Source organism: Apis cerana, linkage group LG9, assembly GCF_029169275.1.
Source record: "Apis cerana isolate GH-2021 linkage group LG9, AcerK_1.0, whole genome shotgun sequence".
Lineage (NCBI taxonomy): Eukaryota > Metazoa > Arthropoda > Insecta > Hymenoptera > Apidae > Apis > Apis cerana.
In genome coordinates this window covers 8,016,582-8,038,729 of record NC_083860.1, presented here as the reverse complement: position 1 = coordinate 8,038,729, position 22,148 = coordinate 8,016,582, and the positions used below count along the sequence as shown (strand labels likewise).

General features: G+C 44.1%; 2 protein-coding genes across 9 annotated transcripts in view; one reads left to right on the top strand and one right to left on the bottom strand.

Annotated features, from left to right (window-relative positions):
* The window catches only part of LOC107992698 (acetylcholine receptor subunit alpha-like 1), a 204,850-nt gene that overhangs the window by 14,948 nt on the left and 167,754 nt on the right, over positions 1-22,148 (bottom strand). The window lies entirely within an intron of this gene.
* LOC107993015 (uncharacterized) lies at positions 1,742-21,879 on the top strand. 4 transcript variants are annotated; one of them, XM_017049185.3, is made up of 8 exons: positions 11,253-11,468; positions 12,250-12,440; positions 14,063-14,179; positions 16,626-17,288; positions 17,468-17,669; positions 20,527-20,726; positions 21,362-21,469; positions 21,672-21,879. In XM_017049185.3, the coding sequence occupies exons 5-8, from the start codon at positions 17,517-17,519 to the stop codon at positions 21,814-21,816; spliced, it is 606 nt and encodes a 201-aa protein (XP_016904674.1). In that variant the 5' UTR covers positions 11,253-11,468; positions 12,250-12,440; positions 14,063-14,179; positions 16,626-17,288; positions 17,468-17,516; the 3' UTR covers positions 21,817-21,879. The 4 variants fall into 4 exon arrangements, 2 of the variants coding, with proteins under 2 accessions (XP_016904696.1, XP_016904674.1); XR_009831140.1 differs by lacking the exons at positions 12,250-12,440; positions 17,468-17,669; positions 20,527-20,726; positions 21,362-21,469; positions 21,672-21,879 and adding exons at positions 1,742-2,627; positions 4,671-4,966 and having other exon boundaries at positions 5,643-11,468; positions 16,626-16,804; XR_009831139.1 differs by lacking the exons at positions 12,250-12,440; positions 16,626-17,288; positions 17,468-17,669; ... (1 more) ...; positions 21,362-21,469; positions 21,672-21,879 and adding exons at positions 1,742-2,627; positions 4,671-4,966; positions 15,258-15,815 and having other exon boundaries at positions 5,643-11,468.

Sequence of the window (22,148 nt, the reverse complement as noted above, 5' to 3'; positions counted from 1 at the left end):
GGAAGGAAAAAAAAGTGGCTCGTGACGCTGGTGACCGAGAGAAACCGGCGGAGAGAGAGAGAGAGGGAGGGAGGGAGGGGAGGTAGAAGGAAGAGGATGGTTTTTCCAGGGCAAAGCCATTCGTGGTAATTAACACGAGCCGACAATATACGATTTTACTTCCGCGTCGTTACAACGCCACCGAGGCCGAAACCTTTGAGCTCTTGCAGGACCACCCTCTCCCCCTACTCTTCTCCAGTCCCCCCCTCTGTTCTCCCTCCCTTTTTTCTCTTCCTCTTCTTTTTTATCTCCAAACTCGTTCCGCGTTCCACTCGGTTCGCAGGGTGTACACGGTTAATTGGCGATAATTCGCGATGCGTGGAATCGAGCTCGTCAACCGGCATTTCGGTTTAACGAATGCATTGTTATCGGCGACATACAGAGCCGGTTTCCGAACCGAAGAAAACCGGTTCCCTTGTTTTCGAGAAGATTTTCGAATTTTTTCCCACTTTTCTTCGATCTTCGAACGGAAGGGAGGGGGAAGGACATCAATTAGGACACTCGCTCGAAAGATCGTCGCTTTCGATTCGAACGGGACGATCGTAACGTGGGGGAAAAAGAGAGGTCAGACGCGGTCAGGGAATGGAAAACGATAAATAGTGTCTAGCAATCGGGCAAGCTACGAAGCAATAAATTTCACCGTGGAGAAAGTTGAGACAAGCTTGAAGCTTGGAGGAGAGGAGAGAGAGAAAAAAAAAAAGAAAGAAAAGTTGTAGTATATTTGACAGGTTTTTTTTTTTTTAGTTGAAAAATTTCGAGAACTCTGCCCATATATTAACCCTAACGAAAATTCCAAATCCTCTCTTCCTCTCCTCTCCCTCCTCTCCATATATTAACCAGTCGAGGAAAACTGGTTGACGCTTTTCCTTTGTTTCAGGAGTTTTCTTTCACGCTCGAAAGGTAAAACTCATCGAGCCATTTACAAGTCGATAGCCATTCGGATTAATTAGCATTGCAACGGGATAAAGTTTCGAGAACCGTTCGAAACTGACCCTACGGGAAAAGTTCTCTATCTACATATTTCGCGCGTAATTTCACAACTACCATTTCTTTCATATTTCGAGATACAATTTCTACTTTCTCCAAACTGTAAAAGAAAAAACTGTAAAAGAAAACTCGAAAAGAAACCTTTTAGAAAAATATTTTCCTACGAAATTTGAAATGATTCGATGCAAAATGCTGTGGATAAAAAACGCGTTGAAACGCGTTCTTCGTACCTTCGTTAAATTACAAATTACGAAATTGGCGAACAACATTCGAAACACGTCCAGCATCCGAGCGTGTATGAAACATCGACGAGACTGGCGATCCAACGATTTAATCGCAGTTCGTACAACTCCGTTTCCAACCGCCGTTCCATCGATTCTCTTTCGTTCTCTCTCTCTCTTTTCTTGGTCGACGGAGAGAACGACGAGGGACGAGCTTTCGATTTCCGGATCGGACGTCTCGGCCAGCCGGATAAGGAGCAGGACAAATGGATACCGTTTAACCCAGATAGATAAAAGGCAGGGGTATGCGTTCGGTTCACGTGGTTACGTTTCACGAGGAAAAAGATTCGTGTATATGTAACGGAGGATGAATTTACGGAGTTGGAAAGGGGGTTTGCGATTCGATTTAATGACGGAAAATCGTAGCTCCACTGTAACGACGATTCGACCAAGAATCATTTGGAGTTACTTGGATCGGATATACATATATATATATATATATATATATACACGCACACCACGAAATCTTTTTCTAAAATTTCACCGGATCTCCTTGTTCCACCAACCTCTCTCCCTCTTCCGGTGAATCGAAGGAATCTAGACCAGGTCGGAACTTTCGTGTGGGTTTTATTGCGCGGATGGCCGCTGATTTAAGCGCAGCCCCAAAAGTTTCTTCATCGTTGAAAATGTACTGACTCGCGGAGGGCGGAGCAGTAAGTTTAACCGCCTTAAAATCTCGAGAAAAATCCAGAAACCCTCCGCGCGCGATTTTCGCGCGAAGAAGAAAGCGATCGAAATAAATCTAGCCAAAATATCGATCGAATTTTCCTCTTCTTCCTCCGAGATCCGCCCCTCGAATCTTGCGAAAAGGAAAAACGAGTATCCCAAAACGAAGCAAAGATTTGGCAAAGACGAGAAGAGCATTCGAATCGCGCTCGTTAACCAACAGTCCCGTTACCAAAGTGTTCTCGTCGGATTAACAGTCCTCCCGGTGCGAACCGGATGAATGGACGGGCACACCGCTCACCTCCACCTCTCGATCAATATTTACACTCGTTACTCGTCGTAGCCGAGATACAAAACGGTACTATCCTATCCTATATACGTTTCGAATCTTGGACTTGGAGATCGGCCTACCAGTTCGTCCGTTCGAGTTGGTCCGCTCGACAGAACGAACGAATCGCTCGAGGGGACCTGGAGAACCGCAACGGGATGACTGCTGGGGCGAGGTTGTCCTCGGTGGTGTTCCTCGCCCTCGTTTCCCTGTCGCCGTGTCTGGCGCAGAGGCTCGAGGACGACAAGGACGATTTCACCGGCCTGTTGGAAAGTCCCTCGCGGCGACCAAGGGCTCTCGCTTTCCCCAAAGACTCCCAGCTTCTGGTACGTACAAAAACCGTGGTTAAGATCGACGAAGGCTAATGAATCGATCGAGGGGGAGTCGCTCAAGTGTTCGCGATCGAACCTTTTTCTTTTCTTTCCCTTCCTTTCCTTTCACGCTCCAGGGAAAATTCCAACGATTCCAGCCTCTGCTCCACCTTTTCCTACGCGTGGCTTGATCGAAAATGATTCCGTGGAAGGTATATACGCGAGTTGGAGAGCGATCTCGGAGATCTTATATCTCGGATTTGTCAGATTTTTTTTTTCTATTTATCAGAAGAATCGCGACGATATATTTGTGCCGAGTACATCGTCCGTACGCTCGATTATTTGGAAGGAGAAAATATACCGGGGAACAGTGGAGCTGGCTCACGTAACCGACCGCTTCTTGAATAATTCCCGGCCACGCCACATGTCCGAGGCTCATCCAATTTTCCGTCCATCGTGTTTGGAAATGGTCGTCCTTCGGATTACAACCTGGTCGGGTTGATGGGATGAACAGGGCTAGCGAGATCGGGATAGCGGCAGTTTCGCTTGCACCAACAACGCTACCTGGATTTTCCGCTCGCGGTGTACCGAATCAAACGAATTCCAGATAGACATAACTTTCCTATTAAATAACATCCCTCCCTTCTCCTATCTGGATAAACTCTCGAGACAAATTCGATTCGTCAGAAATTCCTTCTTTTAAAATCGCCAATTACAATAAGGGGACGATAAGAACAAGAGGGAGAGGTAACGTTCCGATCCGATCCGCGTTCCCCTTTCAAGGTTCATCCAATTTCTGCACCAGGTGGATATACAACCCCTGGATATCCACCCCGCGGGGCAGTATCAGGCAGTATCGCCACGCTCGGTGCAGCCCCCGTGCGGCGGCATACGTGCATGCGCATGCATATTCATATTGCGCACACGTGGGGGCGACGACGAGGGGGTTGGCGTATGAATTTTCGATAAAACCGCGAAAATTTCCACGGAGAATCGTTTTCGGCCCGCGTCTGTCTGGGGAAGACAGTTTAACGATATCGGGGGAGGAGAAGGTTGGGGTTACCTCTCTCTCTCTCTCTTTTTCTCCAATCGATGCGCAAACAGCTGGAAGGCTGTTCGGCTACTGGCGTCGACCATCAAGGAGCTGACCATCGCATCTACTTGTCGCGATTCCGTTGTTCGCGTCCGGATAAGTGGTCGATCCGGAAATTCTGACTCTCGTCACTCCCATCCTCGAGGGATATCGATACCTCCTACGATAGTTTCCTTGGAAACTTTGTCCAGGAGGGAAACTCTCCGAGTTCACGAGGTTACGCGAGCTACCACTTTAACGGTTACCCTCTCTTTCTCCGTCGATATTCTCGTGTTTCGCCGTTATACAAACGAATCTGTTTGTGCGTGGAAACAGTTAGTTGCGCGATCTCCGAAACATCCCGTTTTATTTACGTGAGATGTAAATGGTTATCGTTAAAAATCCCGATCTCGGTATCCGAATAAGGCGAATCCCTCGCCTCGTTTTCGATGTGAAAATGATCAGGCGGAAATCGCGTAACCCCAACGATTAACCCTTTCTACCAGTTATTTCTACACGGAAACAGATACGCGAAGGAAGAGATAGCGGAGGGAGGATCAGGGATTTCCACGATCCGTTTCCTAGAATCCGGAAACTAGGATTTTAACCTGATCTCGTCTGAGTTCATCCAATTTCCTCTTTGGGGATCTCGTTCTCATGAATAACCGGTGTAACAACGAGTTCTCCGATCGAATCTACGCGCTCGTACCGATGGATTCCGTTCGAAAATGTTCCTCGAAACGGAGCTTCGTCCCGTGAAAACGCGAAATATAACGAGAAACGTAAATATTGTAAATATTCCATATTTTTTTTTCCACTTCTCGAAAAATATTTCGTACGAAATACCTTTAATCCGATCGTTCGATTCGTTCTCAAATGATCCCTTCCACAAAATTTTGGAAAATAAATACATATACGTACTCGATGATAATGACGTGAAATTGAAATTAAACTTATAAATCTTTTGTAATTTTCGGACAATACAGCTGATCCTGGGACTGGGAACGCCGTTGCAACTGGACCGCGAAAGCATAATCATCGGTGTCTTCACCAAGATCGTATACAACTTGCCATCGAACGCGACAGACTTCACCGTTCCGGGAGTCTATTATTCTCGAGCGCAGAAGAGCAGATGGAGCGTTTATAAAGCGTTGGAAAAGGCGGCTGGCCTGTACGGATTCGGTGGGAAGGCCTGCCTATTGAAGGCCATTTGCGAAGCTGCCTCCGCTCCTTTCGATGGTACTCACGGTTTGTTGGGACAGCTGTTGCATGTCTTCTTCAGGTAATCGTGAAAAGTAGAAAAAAAAAAAAAAAAAGAAAATATTGGAAGAAAGATCCAAGCCTCTTATCCCGATATTTCGATAATAATCTCAATCCAGTCCAGCCACCGAGAAGAGAAGAGAAGAAAGAGAAGGAGCAAAAAAATTGACGATCCTTACAAAATCAATTTAGTCTAATCTAAGCATATAAGCACATATTGTGCATCGTTTTGTCACGCTTGTTGCATGTTTCAGTGATTAAAAAAAAAAAAAGAAAAAAAGTAAAATTAAAATCTCGAAAAGAATTATAAAATTGACGAAATGGGATATATTAAAAATTTCAATTCTAACATTTTTGTTACAAAGAAAATTAACTTACCGGAGTACGAAGTTACGCTCCTACTGATGAATTAATAATATAATAGCGCGAATGGCGAGGGATTAAGCGATGGTCTGCACGACGATTAACGCCAGGGAAGCTGGTAAATAACTTGGAAGCTCCTTCTGCATATCTGTTGGCGTTATCGATCCCGGAGTGCCACTCTCTCTCTTTCTCTCTCTCTCTCTTTCTTCATCCTTCCTTCTCCTGACCCACCGAATTCTTTTCCAGACCGTTTCCTCGTCCCGCGGATCTCTCGCGACGACGACGATTGTAATTTTTCACGGTTCGAGACGCGTACTCGCGCTTTGGAATTTCAGGCCTTCGAGCACCGAGGAGCGGTACGACGAGTACGGGGATCGAGAGTACAGCGCGGCGGAGCGTTTGGGCGAGCAGATGTCGGCGGAAAACTGCCACGCCCTTTATCCAGAATGCCCGAGAAGTATGCTCGACGTGTTCTCCACGGTGATCACGTGAAATCTATTCCGACCGGACGACACGTGGACATTCCGTTCAGTTGGAGCTCGAACCATTTTTCTTGGGATGAAGACGATCCTTTCTAATTCGTGTGCGATCGAAATCGACGTTTGCGGGCAAAAAATTGTTTCAAGTTAATATCACATTTACAATCGTAATTGATCACTCTTCGTATAACCTCACAATCATTGCGTCAGTCGGAAAGTAATTTCGTTTTTTCACACGAGTGTCGCTAGTCGAACGTTCATCAGCCAACTTCATTCTAAGCCGTTGTTGATATTTTATATTTTGAGAGTTGGCATTCCGTTGGTTTATTTTGTAAAAATTCGTTTGATTCCGTGCGGTATTTTTTCGTGTGCGATGACAAAGATTCAAGAAGAAGCATTTTCGGCATATTTTATCATCGAAAAGGTAAGAATACCGTTTCAAAAAAGTCGTGCAAAGTCTATGGAGAAGGTGTATAAACGGTACGTCAGTGTCAAAACTGGTTTTCAAAATTTTCGAACATCGAGATGCGCCACGTTCTGGAAGACCAGTTGAAGCTGATGAAGACGAAATGAAGGCACTGATCGAAGCAAATCGATGAACCGAGAAATTGCCATGGGATTGAATTAGCCGAATTCGAGTGTTCGTGATTATACATGAAACGACTTGGTATTTCATTGTCATGAAAAAAAAACGTTTCGAACAACCCAATAATTACAGTTATTCGAACAAGATTGAACGTAGAATTCTTAAATTTAATCGTTTGTTGAATTTTGCTCACTGCGATTATTCATTTCAAGCGTTTGAATTTTCTCGTCCCCTCGTTCTATTCTCTTGGGAAACTCTTTGAAAAAATATTTCATAACGGCGAACGATGTTAATCATCGTGCAAAACGAGGCTAATGAAACATTTGCTCTTAAAAACCTTTTCATCCGAAAAAAGTAGCCTAAATGCGCGAGCAAGAAGAAGGAGAGGAAAAAGGGATCACGCCCTCGTGTTTGTAATTTATCGGAGAGAGCGAGTACACGGCCAGAGAGGGCATCGAGTGCATCGAGGAGGAGGTGATCGTTCCGGAAGAATCCGGTTGAACGCTCGATTATGTTGAAACGATGCATCCTAAAATTCATCCGTTCGAGGCCGTTTCTCAAGGTGTCGAGCCACCGTGAAAGCATTTCTTAACCGTGCACCCCGTCCTCTTCTTTCTGAGCATTCTGAAGCTTCCTCTCTTCCTCAAGGAGGAAGTTTTTCATTTGCCTAAAAGTCGAGCGACCCGCAGTTCAATCGCCGCCAGTTCTTAGGAGGAATTCGAAATTAAAGAATCTTCGCGGCCCCCCTCGCGAACAAAATTCTTTCGACTACTCTAAAAACTCTCGTCTCTAAACAACTCTTGAATAAGAAACGAGCCTGGTTCGATGAGGATCGAACGAAACTTGTACAAATTTCCGAGGATTTCCAATATTCTTTGGATCTGTTATTTTTTTTAACCGTTTTCTCTTGCAAACAAAATTTTTTCCGTTACGGTGAATACTCCGATTTCCGATTTCCTTTTCGAATTCGTGTTTCTCTCTATAATCAATAAGAGAAATAATCTTGTTTGTCTGTTCTAATGAATTAGGATCTCTTTCGCGAATAAAATGTATTGATTTAACGCTGACTGATTTATGAATAACCATAGATTATCGCGCTCGTGGTGGGATAAAAACACAGGATTTTACGTAACATTTTGTAAATCTCCGAGATTCAAAATTTCGTTTATCATATTCGAAGAAGATACAGAAAGACGATATAAAATTATAAAATCGATACAAATTCCCACGAAAAATGTTCCACGATTAATTTATTATTATCATTATTACAAAGAATAGCGGTAGCGAACAGCGCACACACCTACTCATTCTTCGATCGTTACATATTTATCTCGCCACATTTCGCATTAATTATGGAAATGGGTAAGGTAAAAAAAAAAGTTTTCTCCTCTACCACTTTTAAATTTCACACCCCGGGAATGGATTTTCCTTAAATCGCATTAGACCTTTTATAATGTAAAAAGTTTTCGAAACGGGTGGTCGGTGTCGTGGAGAAGTTGGAATTGAAAATTCCGCCCGACTTATGCGATCGTTTACGATGGTGAATTAGGGATAAATGGACAATCTAGGCGTGCGTGAAGTTCCGCCCCGAGAGAGAGAGAGAGAGAGAGAGAGGTTCTTATCGGCTTCGATCGACACTTTGTCGGGAGGATGGAAGGAAGAAGGAAGGAGGAATTCGGTGGACGTCGTCGTCGGTGAACCGGTTGCAAAACGATAATAGCCGGTGTTAAAGCACTTTAAAAAGCATAGTCCATTATCGTGCGGGGCGAGCCAAGTACGCGTAACGCTTAAAAGCTGGAAGGAAAAGCTCGTGGAAGGCGGGGTGAGACGAGGGGCACAGGACACAGCCACTCTCCTCCGCCTGGTATGTATATAATATGGAGGGGGGGAAAATAAAAACAGGAAGAGAAGACGGAGAAGTATCCTCGGAAGAGTGGAACGTTTGCCCCGTTGGGATGCCCAGAGTCGAACGCCTCCAACATTTTACCGTGGATTTATCTTGTCGATCTCTTCCCCGAATGGGCGTTGGTCCCGTATTAATTCCCCACCGTGCGAATTCTTCGTTTCGAGTTTCGCGAATTCTTCGGGGAAGAAGAGTTTTAGAATTTCTTTCGAGGTTCAATCCTCGTTCCGTGTGAAATTAATGAAAGTATACGGAATATTTTTATCTCGTTTTCCTCTCTTCTCACATCTTCTTCCTCCTTCTTCCTCTCTCCCCTCCACACGATGTCGAATTAGGGGAAGAAAAATGGACACGGCAAGATCTATCGAGTGTCGAGAGAGAATTAAAGCGGGAATTAAGTTTATTATTTCTCTTTATCACGCATTATCATCGTGTCATCAAATTGGCCCCTCGTTAAATTCGATCGGGGTGGAGCGAGTTTGGTTAACGATGGACTAGAGTTAAAAAACTAAAGGTCTGCATCTTCGCATCCTCGAGGAGGGTAGATCCTCTGGCTGTGGATTTTTCGGAGAGGACAGGGGAGAAACAATGGAGGATGAAAATTTCTACGGACGTCTCTAGTTTCCTCTCGTTACTATTCCGGTCTGCTTCGAAACCGCGATAGTGAGAACGATTTCGCGAGACGTGCTCCTTCCACCAACGTACTCTCGCCCGACCTCTTGGGGGTGCAACTGTGGGAAGTAACGATGGAAGAATGAAGGGAGTAGAAAGGAGAAGGAAGGAAGGTTTTGGATTTTTCCACAAGGATCTCACGAGATATTCCCTCTCCTACGAAAATGATACGCTTCCCTTCCCCTCTTCCCTTCGTTTCCTTTTTATTATTCCAGTCGAATCAAATTCGTGGATCACGCGGAACGAAAGAACGGACGCGTTCCTTCTGCGGGCGTATCCACTCTGTCCCCTCCCCCCTGCCATTTTATCGGCCCATCCATTATAAATTTTCGTTCCGGCCAAATCTTTTTCCTTCTCGAAGTACTAACCTCCTACCTTTTCGTACTTTGAATTTTATTCCTTCGTTCCATGACAATTTATCTTGTGTATAAAACTTGTTTCCACGAAGACAAAGAGAGAGAGAGAGAGAGAAATCTCGAGTCATCGTTATTTAAAATCAGTAAGTTAGAGTAAATAAGAAGATTCTTTCTTTCCTCTCTCCACCCCGTTATGTTTACTCATTCCATTAAAATATTTAACAAATCGAAAGGGAGAGATTCGTAATTCCTGCGGCAAGATCCCCTTTTTTGGAACTCGTTCTCGAAACAAGAAGAGGTGATCGGATCGAGTAGAATTCGAGAATTCCAACGAGTCTCCTCCTTTCCGCCTCGCCTCGAATTACCATCTCGGAGGATCCCCGATTTTTCCCTTCTTTTCCTCCTCCCTCCTCCTTTTTTAAATTTTCTTTCGGGTTGAAATAAACCTCGGCGATTACGAGCGAGTTATCGATCGAGAGAAACCAAGGATAGAATTCGGATAGGAAGGAATGTAATTGAAAGTAGGAGTAGGAGACAAGAGCGCGTCGGGGTCCGGGATGAAGACAAATGCGGTCGTTTTTTATCATTTTTTTCTCGCGACATCGACGCATTATTCCCGTCATAAGTTATCGCTTTATTACCATCGTCATTACGGTGTTTTACGATCCACGTGACCGTAAAATATGGCGTCGTTATGAAAAAAGGCTCAGGGCGGGTTGCCCTCTTTCAGGATACGCGTCTATGAGAGATCGCGTAACACGGTATCGCTTCTTTTTTTGGAATGGGCCGATTTCCTCGAAAATATTTTAAATACCTTTCTTCTCTTTTAATCTACATCTGTATATTCATAATCGTGTTTTTTGCATTCTCGGGCCCGTTCGTATTAGAAACGAGACAAGCTCGATTTTTGGAAATTGGAGATAATAACTTCGCTTTAATTTCGACATTGGAATGGAAGAATGGAATCAAATGTATAAATAATATTCGATGTATTTTTTAATACAATTCTACGAATACGCGCGCAAACGCCGCCAATTGGCGCTGCCTCTCAGCAAGATTGCAATATTGGATGGGATGATATCGTTTATGCCAACCGCGTTGCGTGTGCCAAACGTGTGATTATCGCAATAACTAAATCAAAATAACTAAATAAACAAACAAAATCGAGTATCACGATTCTAATTTTGATTTAAAAATAATTCTCCCCTCGCATCGAAACGACAATTTTTCCTTCAATTTCCCTTCTATTTCAAACAAAACAAAAGAAAAAGAAATCGATTAAATTTCTGCGAGATTGAATTAAAAATTTTAGCGCGACCAAAGATTGTTTATCGAAAGATAAAGATAAAGGAAAAAAGTAGGCAGTAATTTCTGAGTGGAAGAAATCCGCGTTTCTTCGGGAGGAGAGATCCGGCTATCCTCGGATGAGATTTTAATTCAACTTCGGTCGTTAATCGCGCCGCGTTGGAAACGGAATTAATTAAAGCTGCTTAACAGCCGGCCAATTATTGGATTTACAACGCTATCGTTGGCAGGGGTTAAGCTGATATACCGATGAATCGGGCTTCGGTTTTCCATACTGCATATCGAAACGCGTTTGCGTTTCCATTCCCCCCTCTTATTCGATTCGATCGCAAATTTCCTTCTTCTTCTTCTTCTTTCCTTTTTCCTTTCTAAACGCTCATCGCACGAGATAATTTATCGTCGGATATTAAAATTAAAATAAAATCGAATCGAAAGAAAATAAACACGTTGTTCGCACGTGTGCGTTACTCCTCGACCTTTGTTTTCGTCTATGAAATTAACATTTCGTTTTCCAGAGAATTTGTACGTGCAATTTAACCGCAGAGTGATTCTTGGAAAGCCGCTTCTCCAAACGACTCGCAATCACGAACGTCGAACGTAAACAACATACCATACGGTCTTCCTTTACGAATACTACGCATTCATTATCGCGTTGTCGGTCGCGCGAACTGGTAGCCCATTCGTCGTTGGCTCGTCGAGAAGTCTGTCTAAAATCTTTTTCCGTTTGCCGTTTTTTTAACTTGAAGTGTTTTAAAATTAACATGTTTCGCTCGTTTCCATTGGGAGCCGTAGTGATAGTGTGCTCGTTCGTTTGGAGAAGCGAAAGTATCCTTCTTTATCCCAACAACACGTTGTTCCAGGTAACTTTTCCCCCCGATTTTAATTCCCTTTCCCGTTTCTTACACGCCTTTATATTCTCCACGTTCAATCGGATTTTCGCGTTTTCCCGTTTAAAATCTTTTCGTACTCGAAGAAGTGTTTTTTCGAGTATCATCGAGATCCGCTTTCGTAATTTAATATCGGAATGAAATCAGTCAAACTCGAGTAGAATCAGCGTGGAACAATTTTTTCCCAACCAAAATTGTAATCGAATTGAAAGTAATTTTAATACTCTATTTTTCGGATTTCAGTGGTGTACCGTTGAGAAATTTACAAAAGGTGGAAATATTATATACATATATATCCGTTTTTTAAAAAGCTTCGCTCCACAACGTTCGTGTCAAGATCCACTTCGCTACTTCCTTGGTTTTCGTTGCCCCTTTATGCGGTTCCTGCGGTTATTTCCTTCTTTCGCCGTTTTTCGCGGAAAAGAAACTCGAACGGTTTATTACATCACCAGATTGGCGGAGATCCGAAGAAAGATGTAGAAATTGAAGTTTAGCATGTTACTTTTACGGATTCGTCTCGTTTCTTCTCTTCTAATTCGAAGGAAAAATTTAAAAAAGAGAGAGAGAGAGGAAAGTGCCACCAATAGCGAAAGCGCTTTTCCCAAACGAAACTTTTCCTCTCGAAAAAAAAAAGAAAAACTTCACAACGATAGCTCCACCATTCCTCTCCTCCTTCCCTCCGATTTCTTCTCCCCCCTTGAAGTTGTTTCGTGCGCCCCCCATTAAACTCGTTCCTCCTTCCCCCATTTTCCAGTTCACGGTCGGCGTCTCGGTTCCGGTTTCCATGAACAAAAGGGGAAGCGTGGTGTTCTCGTCCGCATTCCAATTCAATTACAGACTTCCGTCCAACTTGTCGCAGCTCGAGCCTACGATAATGTTGGCCAGGGAGGCGAGGGATCTGAATCTGCAGGACGCTTACGAGGCGATCGAGAATCTGTTGGATCGGTGAGTGTACGATACGATCCCCGTAGTGGTAAGTAAATGGAACAAGGCGGGGAGGGGGTGGATGGAACGATTTTGTGGGCGGAACGAAATTGACGCACGCGCAAATAGTCCTGGAAACAGAGATCGGGACGGATCGGCTCGATATCGGTCCTCGAGTCGGAAGAATAAGCGGGCCGATGAATCGGTAAACACGGGCTGGAAACGAACGAATAAATTCGTAATTAACCGGGACACCGGAATTGGCCGAGATCGTTCAATCGTTTCGGGGGAATTAATGAAATTCCATTTTCTACTCGAGCATCATCCACCCGTGATTCGCCACATTCGTGTTTATCGCCGATAACGCTTACAATGAGCGGTTGATTACGATTGAAACGAAGGGGGAGCGAGGCCTCGAGTTGTTGCGTGCGCCACTGATATTTGGGGAACCCAGTTTCAACCCCTTTATTTCCCCCTCTCTTTTCAGCTTTAAACGAATTTTATTTCGTTGTAACGATTCGTCTCACGTTCGACGAGGAGAGTAGAAGATGGTTCGTGAAAAATATTTTATGAAACTGATCGAGAGAAGGAGGAGATCCCGGTACCGGTTCCACGACGCTTCTTACGAATCGTTAAGAAGAAGGTTCGCAATTTCGATTAACACGAAATTTTAGTGGAGCGCGGGGAAAAGGTTGGAGTGATAAAACGACTGATTGCCAAGATGCGCCTAACGGTTATCCGTTCGCGAAAGGTGAGGGCGTGGCCGATGTTGCAGCGTCAAAGCAAAGACGCGGAGAGAGCTCGAAGCGTAACCTAATTGGGGCGTAGGGTAATTGCTCCGTTTTGGAGAGGATAGAGAGGCCGGGGGGCGCGAATAACAAACGAATAATTTAGCTTTGGAGCGAAAGTTAAGAAAGAGAGTTGGCCGATACGAAGGGTTGACAAGGAGGAGGGCGAGATGTCGCGTGAAATGGATCGTTAGCCGGCTGAATAGGGTGAATTTCTCATCACGAGTTTTACAAGAGAGATGAGATTCGTCGAGAATTCTCTGGTCATTCTCTCTATCGGTGACAGAAGCGTTCGTTGTTTGTTTCATCCCCCTCCCCCTCTCTTTTTTCCTGTTTCTTCACGTATCTTTAATTCGAAGGTATTCGAAGAACGTTTAAACGCGGCGGCAAAAACCGAAATTCGAAATTTGCATCCATCCATCCATTTCCCTCGGTGATACGATTCTATTCAAGTCCGGAATAATGAATTTCTCGGATTTTCATTCCCCCTCTTTTGTTTTTCCACGTGTCTTTAATTCGAAAGCATTCGAAGAACGTGTTTAAACGCAAAATTGAAATTCGAAATTTGCGTCCACCTCCCCCGGTGACGTAATTTTATTCGAGGCAAGTTGTCCAGGATAATGAATTTCTCGGATGGGAACGAAGTGCGGGGGAGAGCGCGCTTAAGAAGTTCCCTTTCGCCATTTTATAAAACCGATATCGTGGCGCACGATTCGCCGAAGGGCTCGATTTCCATCGATTTCCTAAATAAAATTACGAAATAAAGGAAAAGAGGAGGAGAAGTGAAACGTGCGAGAGAGAGAGAAGAGAGGAGGGGAAGAGATATCGATTAAAATCGGAGCGTTTTGTTTTCAGGCACGGTTGGGAGGACGGGAGAGAGTGCCTTCTGAAGACCATCTGCGAACTCGCGGAGACGCCGTTTGGAAGGACACGTCGTGACGTCCTCGAGGAGGTGATCCACTTAATTTTAACGTAAGTTGGTTCCGACGAATCGCGCTTTGACTCGTGTACTTTCCGAAACGAAGTTCATTTCTCGAGGAGCTTCCGGTTAATGAATTCCGTTGGAAGTCTCTAATGGCTGTCCTGCCCGCTTACGACCAAGTAAGACGACGGTGCCTCGCGTAACGAAGCACGAATACACCGAGATAATGCAGTAAAATCCGGGCGTGGCAACGTTTAACGATTTTGCTCTACGATTTTTCCATTCGTTTCTTTCCTTTTCTTTTCTTTTCTGTTGTTGTTGTATCGAGAATACAACAACGAGAGACTCGTTCGATCGACGAATTATTCCGAACTTCGACCAGTCGTCGTTTTAATGCAAAATTTTTACGTTTGATTACGACTGACTACTACGTTTGATTGGAGGAAAAAACCCATGGAAAGTTTTCACAAGGGGAGCAAATTTGGAAAATTAAAGATTGGACCAGCGATATCGTTAATTTAGCGATCGGGGGAGGGAAATTGGAAGGGTTAAAGGGCGGTGGTAATGCAAGGCTGGAATCGAGTTAATGGTTGATCGATGATGGAACGAATGATTGGCCGAGCGATCGGAAACCGGGCAGGAATTTGCCATTCCGGCCGCGTACTCGAAGGAAATTGCAACCGAGCCAGTGAGCGGCTACTTTAATTGCGACCAAGTTAGGCGCGTGCATTAAGCTTCTAATGGAAGATATTTCGCGTAGCTTTTCCCTTTGTACACACACGATTCTGCAAAATTTCTATCGATCGTAATCCAGCCACAATTGTTCCTCGAAACAATGCGCGTCGAATATCAATAACATCCAGATCGCTTCGATTTACACTGGAACAATTGCGCTTTCCTTCGATCGATTCCCTTTTCTTTCGCCTTCATCGCCAAACAATTTCTTCTTTCCGTTCCAAGACGAAAGGAAATAACTCCGTGTCGTAGGATGCTTCGACATAATTGCAAACTTTACTTCCGTTTTATATTTTATCACACGTTTGGAAAGTTCGTCACGAGCGAAGCATCCTGTGGCAAGAAATGACTCGCGTGCCACGAGTGAGAATCGCGTTGAAATTTCTCAATTAGGCCGAGCGAGGACTTGCCAGATTCGGTTAACTCCACTCGCCGGATCGTCGACCACTCGTACCGAGATGCGGAACTATTGGGAAGATCCGGAGGCGACTGCATCCTCGCCTATCCCGATTGCACCGATTCACCCCTCGAAACGTTCACGGAGATCGCGTCCCCCTAGGGAAATGGGGGAAGGACATTGATTTCGCCGAACTTTGCAGCCCTCCCCCTCTCGTTGCGATCGATCGATCGATTCGGATGGACAACATTTGTCGATGATCCGTCGCAAACTTTTTTCACGCGTTATAAAAAAACACGGCGCGAGACGAGTCGATCGTTCGAGAAGCTGTATACCTTTCGGATGTAACACGTATCGAAAGAGAGTATGTGTGGGAGAGCGTGCTCGGTGACTTTATCGTAAAAGAATTTATTACGGAGGGGTTTGGGGACGGAACACAGTGCTAAGTAAATTTCGTTGTAAGTGAGAGCTGCCTTGGAAAGCTCTATGTTTCGACCACCCCACTTCCTTCCTATGATATAACTCGCAATAAAAGAGCTTTTTATAATTACAAACCAGATACTTCGTTCTCCGATTCGCTTAATCTCGCTTAATCTCGAGAAATTGTCGCTTGTTTCCTTTCTAGGACAAGCGATCGTTGTCAACGAGGGGGGAATAAGAATTCGATCCTTGAAGAGTTATTTTGTGCGATCCTTTCTTTTCCTCCCTTGTGTTTTCTCAAGGAGAAAGAAGAAGAATTTATTGGACGAACGTGAACGCGACATTTGTACCACTTCGACACGATATTCGCGGATATCGGTCAGACTTTTCAGCTTGCGATGGAAACGAAGAACGGAACGAAAGTAGTCCTAAGTAAATTTCGCTGTTGATGCTCGTCCTGAAATACGGTGGTGGAAGCCTCCTCCCTAACGCGTCCACCACCTCTCTGTTTCTCTCGATACCGTTGTTTGTCGCCATTTCCTATCGCCATTCTCCATTTTATTCTCCTCTTCATCGCGCGTTTGTCTTTGGACGATGTATTCCGGTAACGTTTCACAGCCTCGAGCCCGTCCGTGTATCTTTGAAACGAAAGATCCTCCTCGAGTAAGATACGTCTCGTATTCCCGAAGAATCTTCCATCGAGGAAATTTTCTCGATAACTTGCATCGACTTATAAACCACCACGTAGACCACGTTGATGAGGGATAGGGATATTACAACGAGGAAACATCATTTTCATCACTTCCTCCCTCTCTCTCTCTCTCTCTCTGGAAGAGGGAATGCTTCTTACGATCCGGGAAGAGAAGCTGAGAATTTCACGTGGCAACTTTGTTCGCTCTGTTGGAAAGACTACTTTTCCCTTCCCTTTTGTTTATATATTTCAGTTCCCTTTTGTCACGTCGGAAGCGGAAGTTTGGGATCTTATCCTTGCCTTGAAACTTATCTCGCGAGTTGTCCCAAGTTGAAGCAATAGTTCTCTCTCTCTTTCTCTCTCGAGGGCGAAGCATGGAGGATGGAGAGAGGAGTCTCGTCGATGATTCGCCCATCCCGTTTTTTTTTTTTTTTTGAAAAATGATGTTTTTGTCTGCGTCGGGAAAAATGGGCGAGACGAGGTAATAAAGTGAAACGTCAACGACCTTAAAGATCGGTTTGAAGAAATGGTCGGTTTGTTTTCCTGTCTCGTTAACGAAACGGAGAAGTGACGATTGAAACCGGTCGTCGTCGAGGAGAGAGAGAGAGAGAGAGAGAGAAAGAGAGAGGCGAAGAAGAGGAAAAGGGATGGGCTGGGTTGTCTAGCAAGGACGGAAAATTAGCTCGTCCGACCGAACTACAGTCGGTCGTACGAACCTTCTTGGAGCGCAACTATGCTCCTATGAGTTGACAGATGATACGTTAATTTCGCCGTGGATGGGCAAGTTGGAGAATCCCCGACCAGACTTGTGGCCTACGAGTTTCGAGCTGCAGCGTGCGTTTGTGCCTCGCCCAGGGGAAGGGGAAGAAATTACGCTCGAAATTCGGATAGGAGTTTAGTTTCTTTCGTCTCGGAGGTGAGTTGATCCATTAATTTTCGAGAAATAGTTTCACTTTTTTTTTCTTTTTATTCAAAGTTCTTCAATCTCGTTTTTCTTTTACCCCTCTTCCACGAAGGAATGGAAAAATTCCTATCGGATCCAGCGAGAAGGAGGAAATTCTCGATCAAATTTTCGATGGATCTTTCCATTTCCAGGAGGAGGATCGAAGGAGGAGAGACTTGGAGGAGGAAATAAGGGACGGCGATGTTTATTCGGACGAAGGTGGACTGGAGATTGTCGTTGCTGTTCCTCGCGGCAATGGGACGGATCCAGGCGAGCGAGAAGGGGGAAGCTCGAGGGAAGAGGCAGGCCTTGTACCCACCGCCCCTCGTTTACCCTCTCGGCGGTATTTTGAAGGTATTTATCCATACTTGGACGTAGGCAGCGATAAAACTTAATAATAATTCAGCTTCGTCCTCTTCGAGGCTGATGGGATTACCGCGGGAACACGCCTCCCCTCGTTCCACGAGGAGGATTTAACTCGCGCGCTCTAATTTGAATAACAGCGTCGTTGGCGCGCCCTCTTCATTGGATTGGACGGGGCGCGAATCCTTCGTTGAAATAATTAATCAGCAAGCGTCTGATAATCAGATTTCGAATTATCGAAAGTTAGTGGTATCGACGAATCAGAGTAATAGTTTCCAAAAGATAAATAAAACGAAAAACGCGTTTCCTTTCGTCTCTCTTTCGTCTCCTCGTAAAGCGCGTAAATATCGCTGGATGTAGCTTGAAATTTTATTGTTCCTTTGATTTTATGGGGAGAGGGGTCTGTCTTTCGTTATCCACCTTTGATTTATTATCAGATTGTTGTGAGAGAAAGGAAGATTTTTTGGGGCGAGGGAAAGTTAATTAGAAATGAGAGAGATTAATTTTCCTTTAACGGAGATAACGGAAGGGAAACGATTGAGAGGAAAAAAAGTAATTTTGGAGGAGAAAGAGAGCTCTCGTGTGTAAAAATATAACATTTTTCTGGTCAATTTCGCGTTCGAAAATCCGAAAATTGGAGAGAAAAAACGCGAAAGAGATTTCCCGTTTCCCTCTTCTCGCCAATTAACGTCTCGGATACGTCGTCTCCGTCACGGTACGGAATTAATTAGCAGTTGGCCGGTTGGATCCCTCCTCGAGGAGGTGGTGCGCGGACAAGGACAAGGAAACGGAATAGAGAGAGCTAAACAGAGAATTTGTTTGAGGGAGTTTAACGCCAGTGTCTTAGTTACGAGTCTTAGTCAAGGATTTAGGGTATGGACGTGTTCGCTTGCATACTCCTTTTATTTATTTTTATCTCTTCTCCCTTCCTCTTCCTCTCCGATTTCTCGTCTCGAACCTTCTCTCATGGAACGCGCGATCGATGCTTCGAAATCGAAAGGATCCCCGCTTTCTTTCACCATTCCTTTCCTGGTATTCCAAATTCGCAAAAGCGCGGGCGGACGGCAGCTCCCCTGGTGGATTTCGAATCGAGGATGTTGACTCCCGATCGACGTCACCACGGTTTCCACGGCGTAAAAAGTGTTTGATTAGCAAATTTCCAAGCAACAGGAACGACTATAAGGCAAATATTTGGACGTTCGCCTTGGGGAGAGGGCGGGAAACTGGCGTGAAATAAAATTCACCCGGTTTCTGGGTCAGTATGTATCTAAACAGGCGGAGCTGCACTGCGTCAAAAGCGCAGCTTCAAAGTGAGAAAGAAAAAGGAGAAACGAATGCAAGGAGAGACGACGGTGGAAAGGAGAGGGTTTGGGCGACGTTGAATTACTTCCATGTCTCTTCGCTCGGCTTGCCGAGACTTGGAAGGGGGGCCTTCCAAGCCTTCCTTCTACCTTATCACCAGGACAATTACGAAGTTGTAGCACGCGTCGTTTCACTTTTGTGCCGGACGGAAACGGGAACGACGGTGTCTCGAAAACACCGAGTTGAATTTATTTAACCATCCGTTTTCCACGACTCGCGACTCCCTTTTCGCGTGTCGCGCAACCTTTCAATGGGGATGTGCAGCTCAATGGGAGAGACGGGGAAAGGTTGGATATTTACCTGCACAAAGGTGCGCGATGAGTGATCTCGAACCAACGAACGAACGAACGGATGATACGTTCACGATGAACGCGAAGTGAGAACTTCAGGGAGGGATATCATCGACTCTCGTTGAATATCTTTCGCCTGATTTTAAGAGGAGAGAGAGAAAAGAATTTTTTTTTCTTATCCTGAAAGGAAGAAAAATAAAACATTTACGTTACGCTCGAGTTAGAGATAATGCTCGAGTATAGGCAAAGTGATAGTAGGAGAAAGAGAGAGAGAGAGAGAGAGAGATGAAACTAAGAAACGTGGGAGGAAGAAAGGTAATTCAGCGACGCCGTAATATCTTTTCTTGGGAACGAATGAGGGTTAAGCAGTATTCGAAAAGTTGAGATCTAGCCTCGCCAAGGTGAGCTTCAAATTTTCCTTCCACCAGTTCTTTCTTTCTTCCTTCCTTTCTTTTTTTGTTGGACTTTATCCCAACATAGATCGTATTCCCATCTTCGTTTTCATATTCGTGGAAGGTATAATGTAAAAATCATCATGGTACAAGCACAGCGGTAGGGGAAACTATTTTTGTTTGATTCCGTTTCCGCTAATTTTTTCATTTCATTACGCGTGCCAGATTTATCTCTGTTCGGGAAACGACTTGAAAGGGAAGGAGAAATAAAAAAAAAAGAAAAGAAAAGAAGAAAGGAGAACTATCCAGTTTCGTCTTCCTCCTCGTCTCTCCCCCCCTTCTATCTCTCGGCCGTATAAATTCTTTACACTTGCGAAAGTTTCACTTCTCGCGATTCATCGCGAAGTGGAACTTCTTTCTCGTTTGATAATTTCTTCCGATAATAGCCGCCGCGTGGTTTATTATAACCATTCTCCAAATGCTTCCAAGTGCTTAACATAATTGTGACTCGACTATTTCCTTGCATAATATTTTCACTTTCGAGGATCGAAGCAAATCTCTTCCAATTGCACGATATAATTTCGATTTCGATGGGTATTTGTCTCTGAAAGAATTCATTTCTCGATTCTTTTGTATCGCGTAATTATTCGAAAAATTTTTATCCTGAAATTGGATTACGTTTACTTAAGAATTCTATCATTTCGCCCGAACAAGGGATCGTATATTGTTAAAATTTGTTTTCAAGAATCAAAATCACGGTGCGTTCTGACTGAAACTCGCTTACTTGTTCGCATTTCTGTCAAGCTCGTGGTGGGGTTCGCGATGCCGGTGCAGGTCTCGGGCCAGATTTTGTCATACGGCCAAAACGTTCAGTTTCAATACATGTTGCCAAACAACGCCACCTTCTTCACCAACTACTTCGAAGACTTGTCACGAAGACGACGTAGAGCGAGTTGGAGCGAGAGGGTCCCTGTATACGACATTCTTCAACGTGAACTTGACATGTAAGTGCCTCTAGAATCTTTGAATCTTGCACGAATCTTACTTGTCGAATGATGGATCGAGGATGGGAAATAATAATAATAATAATAAGAATAATAAGAATACGAGAAAAAAATTGTTTCCATCGAATAAATAAAAAATAACTCGATCCTCGATTAATCAACCTCTTCGATATCTTGGATTTGTATAACGGCAAAAGATTCGTAACTGAATGGAGGGGAGTAGTCACCATCGATTAATAATCAATAATTCGGAACGTTTAAAATTCGAGTTAATAATGGACGATGCGATTTACAAATCGTTTCGTCGCCTTTGTCATTTTTATCGCTTATTCATGGTTAATAATTAATTCAACCACGACTTTTTTACTCGATTGAAAATATTTCATCGAAACGAATGTAGAAACGCGTGTTATCGTTGGGTGTAAGTTTGATAAATAATTAACAGGACGCGCACGAACAATTCGGATATACATATATATATATATAAATTAGCTTAAATGTTTAAATGTAATCATATACCAACGAGATAATGCATTTTAATCGTTGACGATGTAATAAACGTTTCGATTAGATTGTCGTTTAACGTATACCGTGCCGATTTCCGCCGGATATTAATTATTAACGATCGTTTCCAGGCGTAACGTGGATGGAAAAGCTTGCTTGAAGAAGAATATCTGCGAAGCGGCATCGACATCGTTGAAGGACGAGGGATTGGTCGGCGAATTGTTGCACTTGTTGTTAACGTAACAGATCGATAGAATTTCTTTTGTGAAAAAAATGGATCGAAACTTGGCCCCAAAGATTCTGAATTCTTCTATCGAAAAGATAGATGATTGAGTCGATAAATAAATAATCAGGATTTTCGGGGACGGGGCTGTCTTTCCATCTTTGTGTCGCGCGTCGAAACGAAATTCATGGGTTCGAAATGTGATATTTTCGTTTCAGGCCGGACGAAGGAGACGCTTTCACGATGGACTACGAATATTTGGAAGCGGCCACGTTTGGAAGAAGGGGAAATAATTGTTCGATGATTTATTCCACGTGTCCTCCTGGCCAGGGAATTTTAGACAGAATATCCACGATTTATTGAGTATCGTAACGATAAGATGTTACCGTTATACACACAATATCCATCATTATTCGTTCAAGCGCACTCCTCAACGCCTCCATTTTCTTCCTCGACCTAGTTACATCCGGCCTCGCGCCCGGGTTACGGTGCTACGCTTCTCTCTCTCTTCCTCTCTCTCTCTCTCTCTTATCTTTTATCAATCAAATGCACGATTGTTTTCGTCGTTACATCGTTGCTACACAATAAACGGATTGGCACGCTCGACTTTTTATCGAGAATTTTCCTGTTGATTAAGAATGCCGGCGGAATAATCTCATCTCTCGAACCACCCGTTTAAATTAAATACGACACTC

What these genes read in the sequence shown, in the direction of transcription:
- LOC107993015 (XM_017049185.3), top strand. Translation starts at nt 17,517, where the DNA reads ATGTTTATTCGGACGAAGGTGGACTGGAGATTGTCGTTGCTGTTCCTC. An exon ending in CTCTCGGCGGTATTTTGAAG is followed by an intron (nt 17,670 to 20,526) that starts GTATTTATCCAT and finishes ATTTCTGTCAAG; the next exon opens with CTCGTGGTGGGGTTCGCGAT. An exon ending in TTGTTGCACTTGTTGTTAAC is followed by an intron (nt 21,470 to 21,671) that starts GTAACAGATCGA and finishes TTTTCGTTTCAG; the next exon opens with GCCGGACGAAGGAGACGCTT.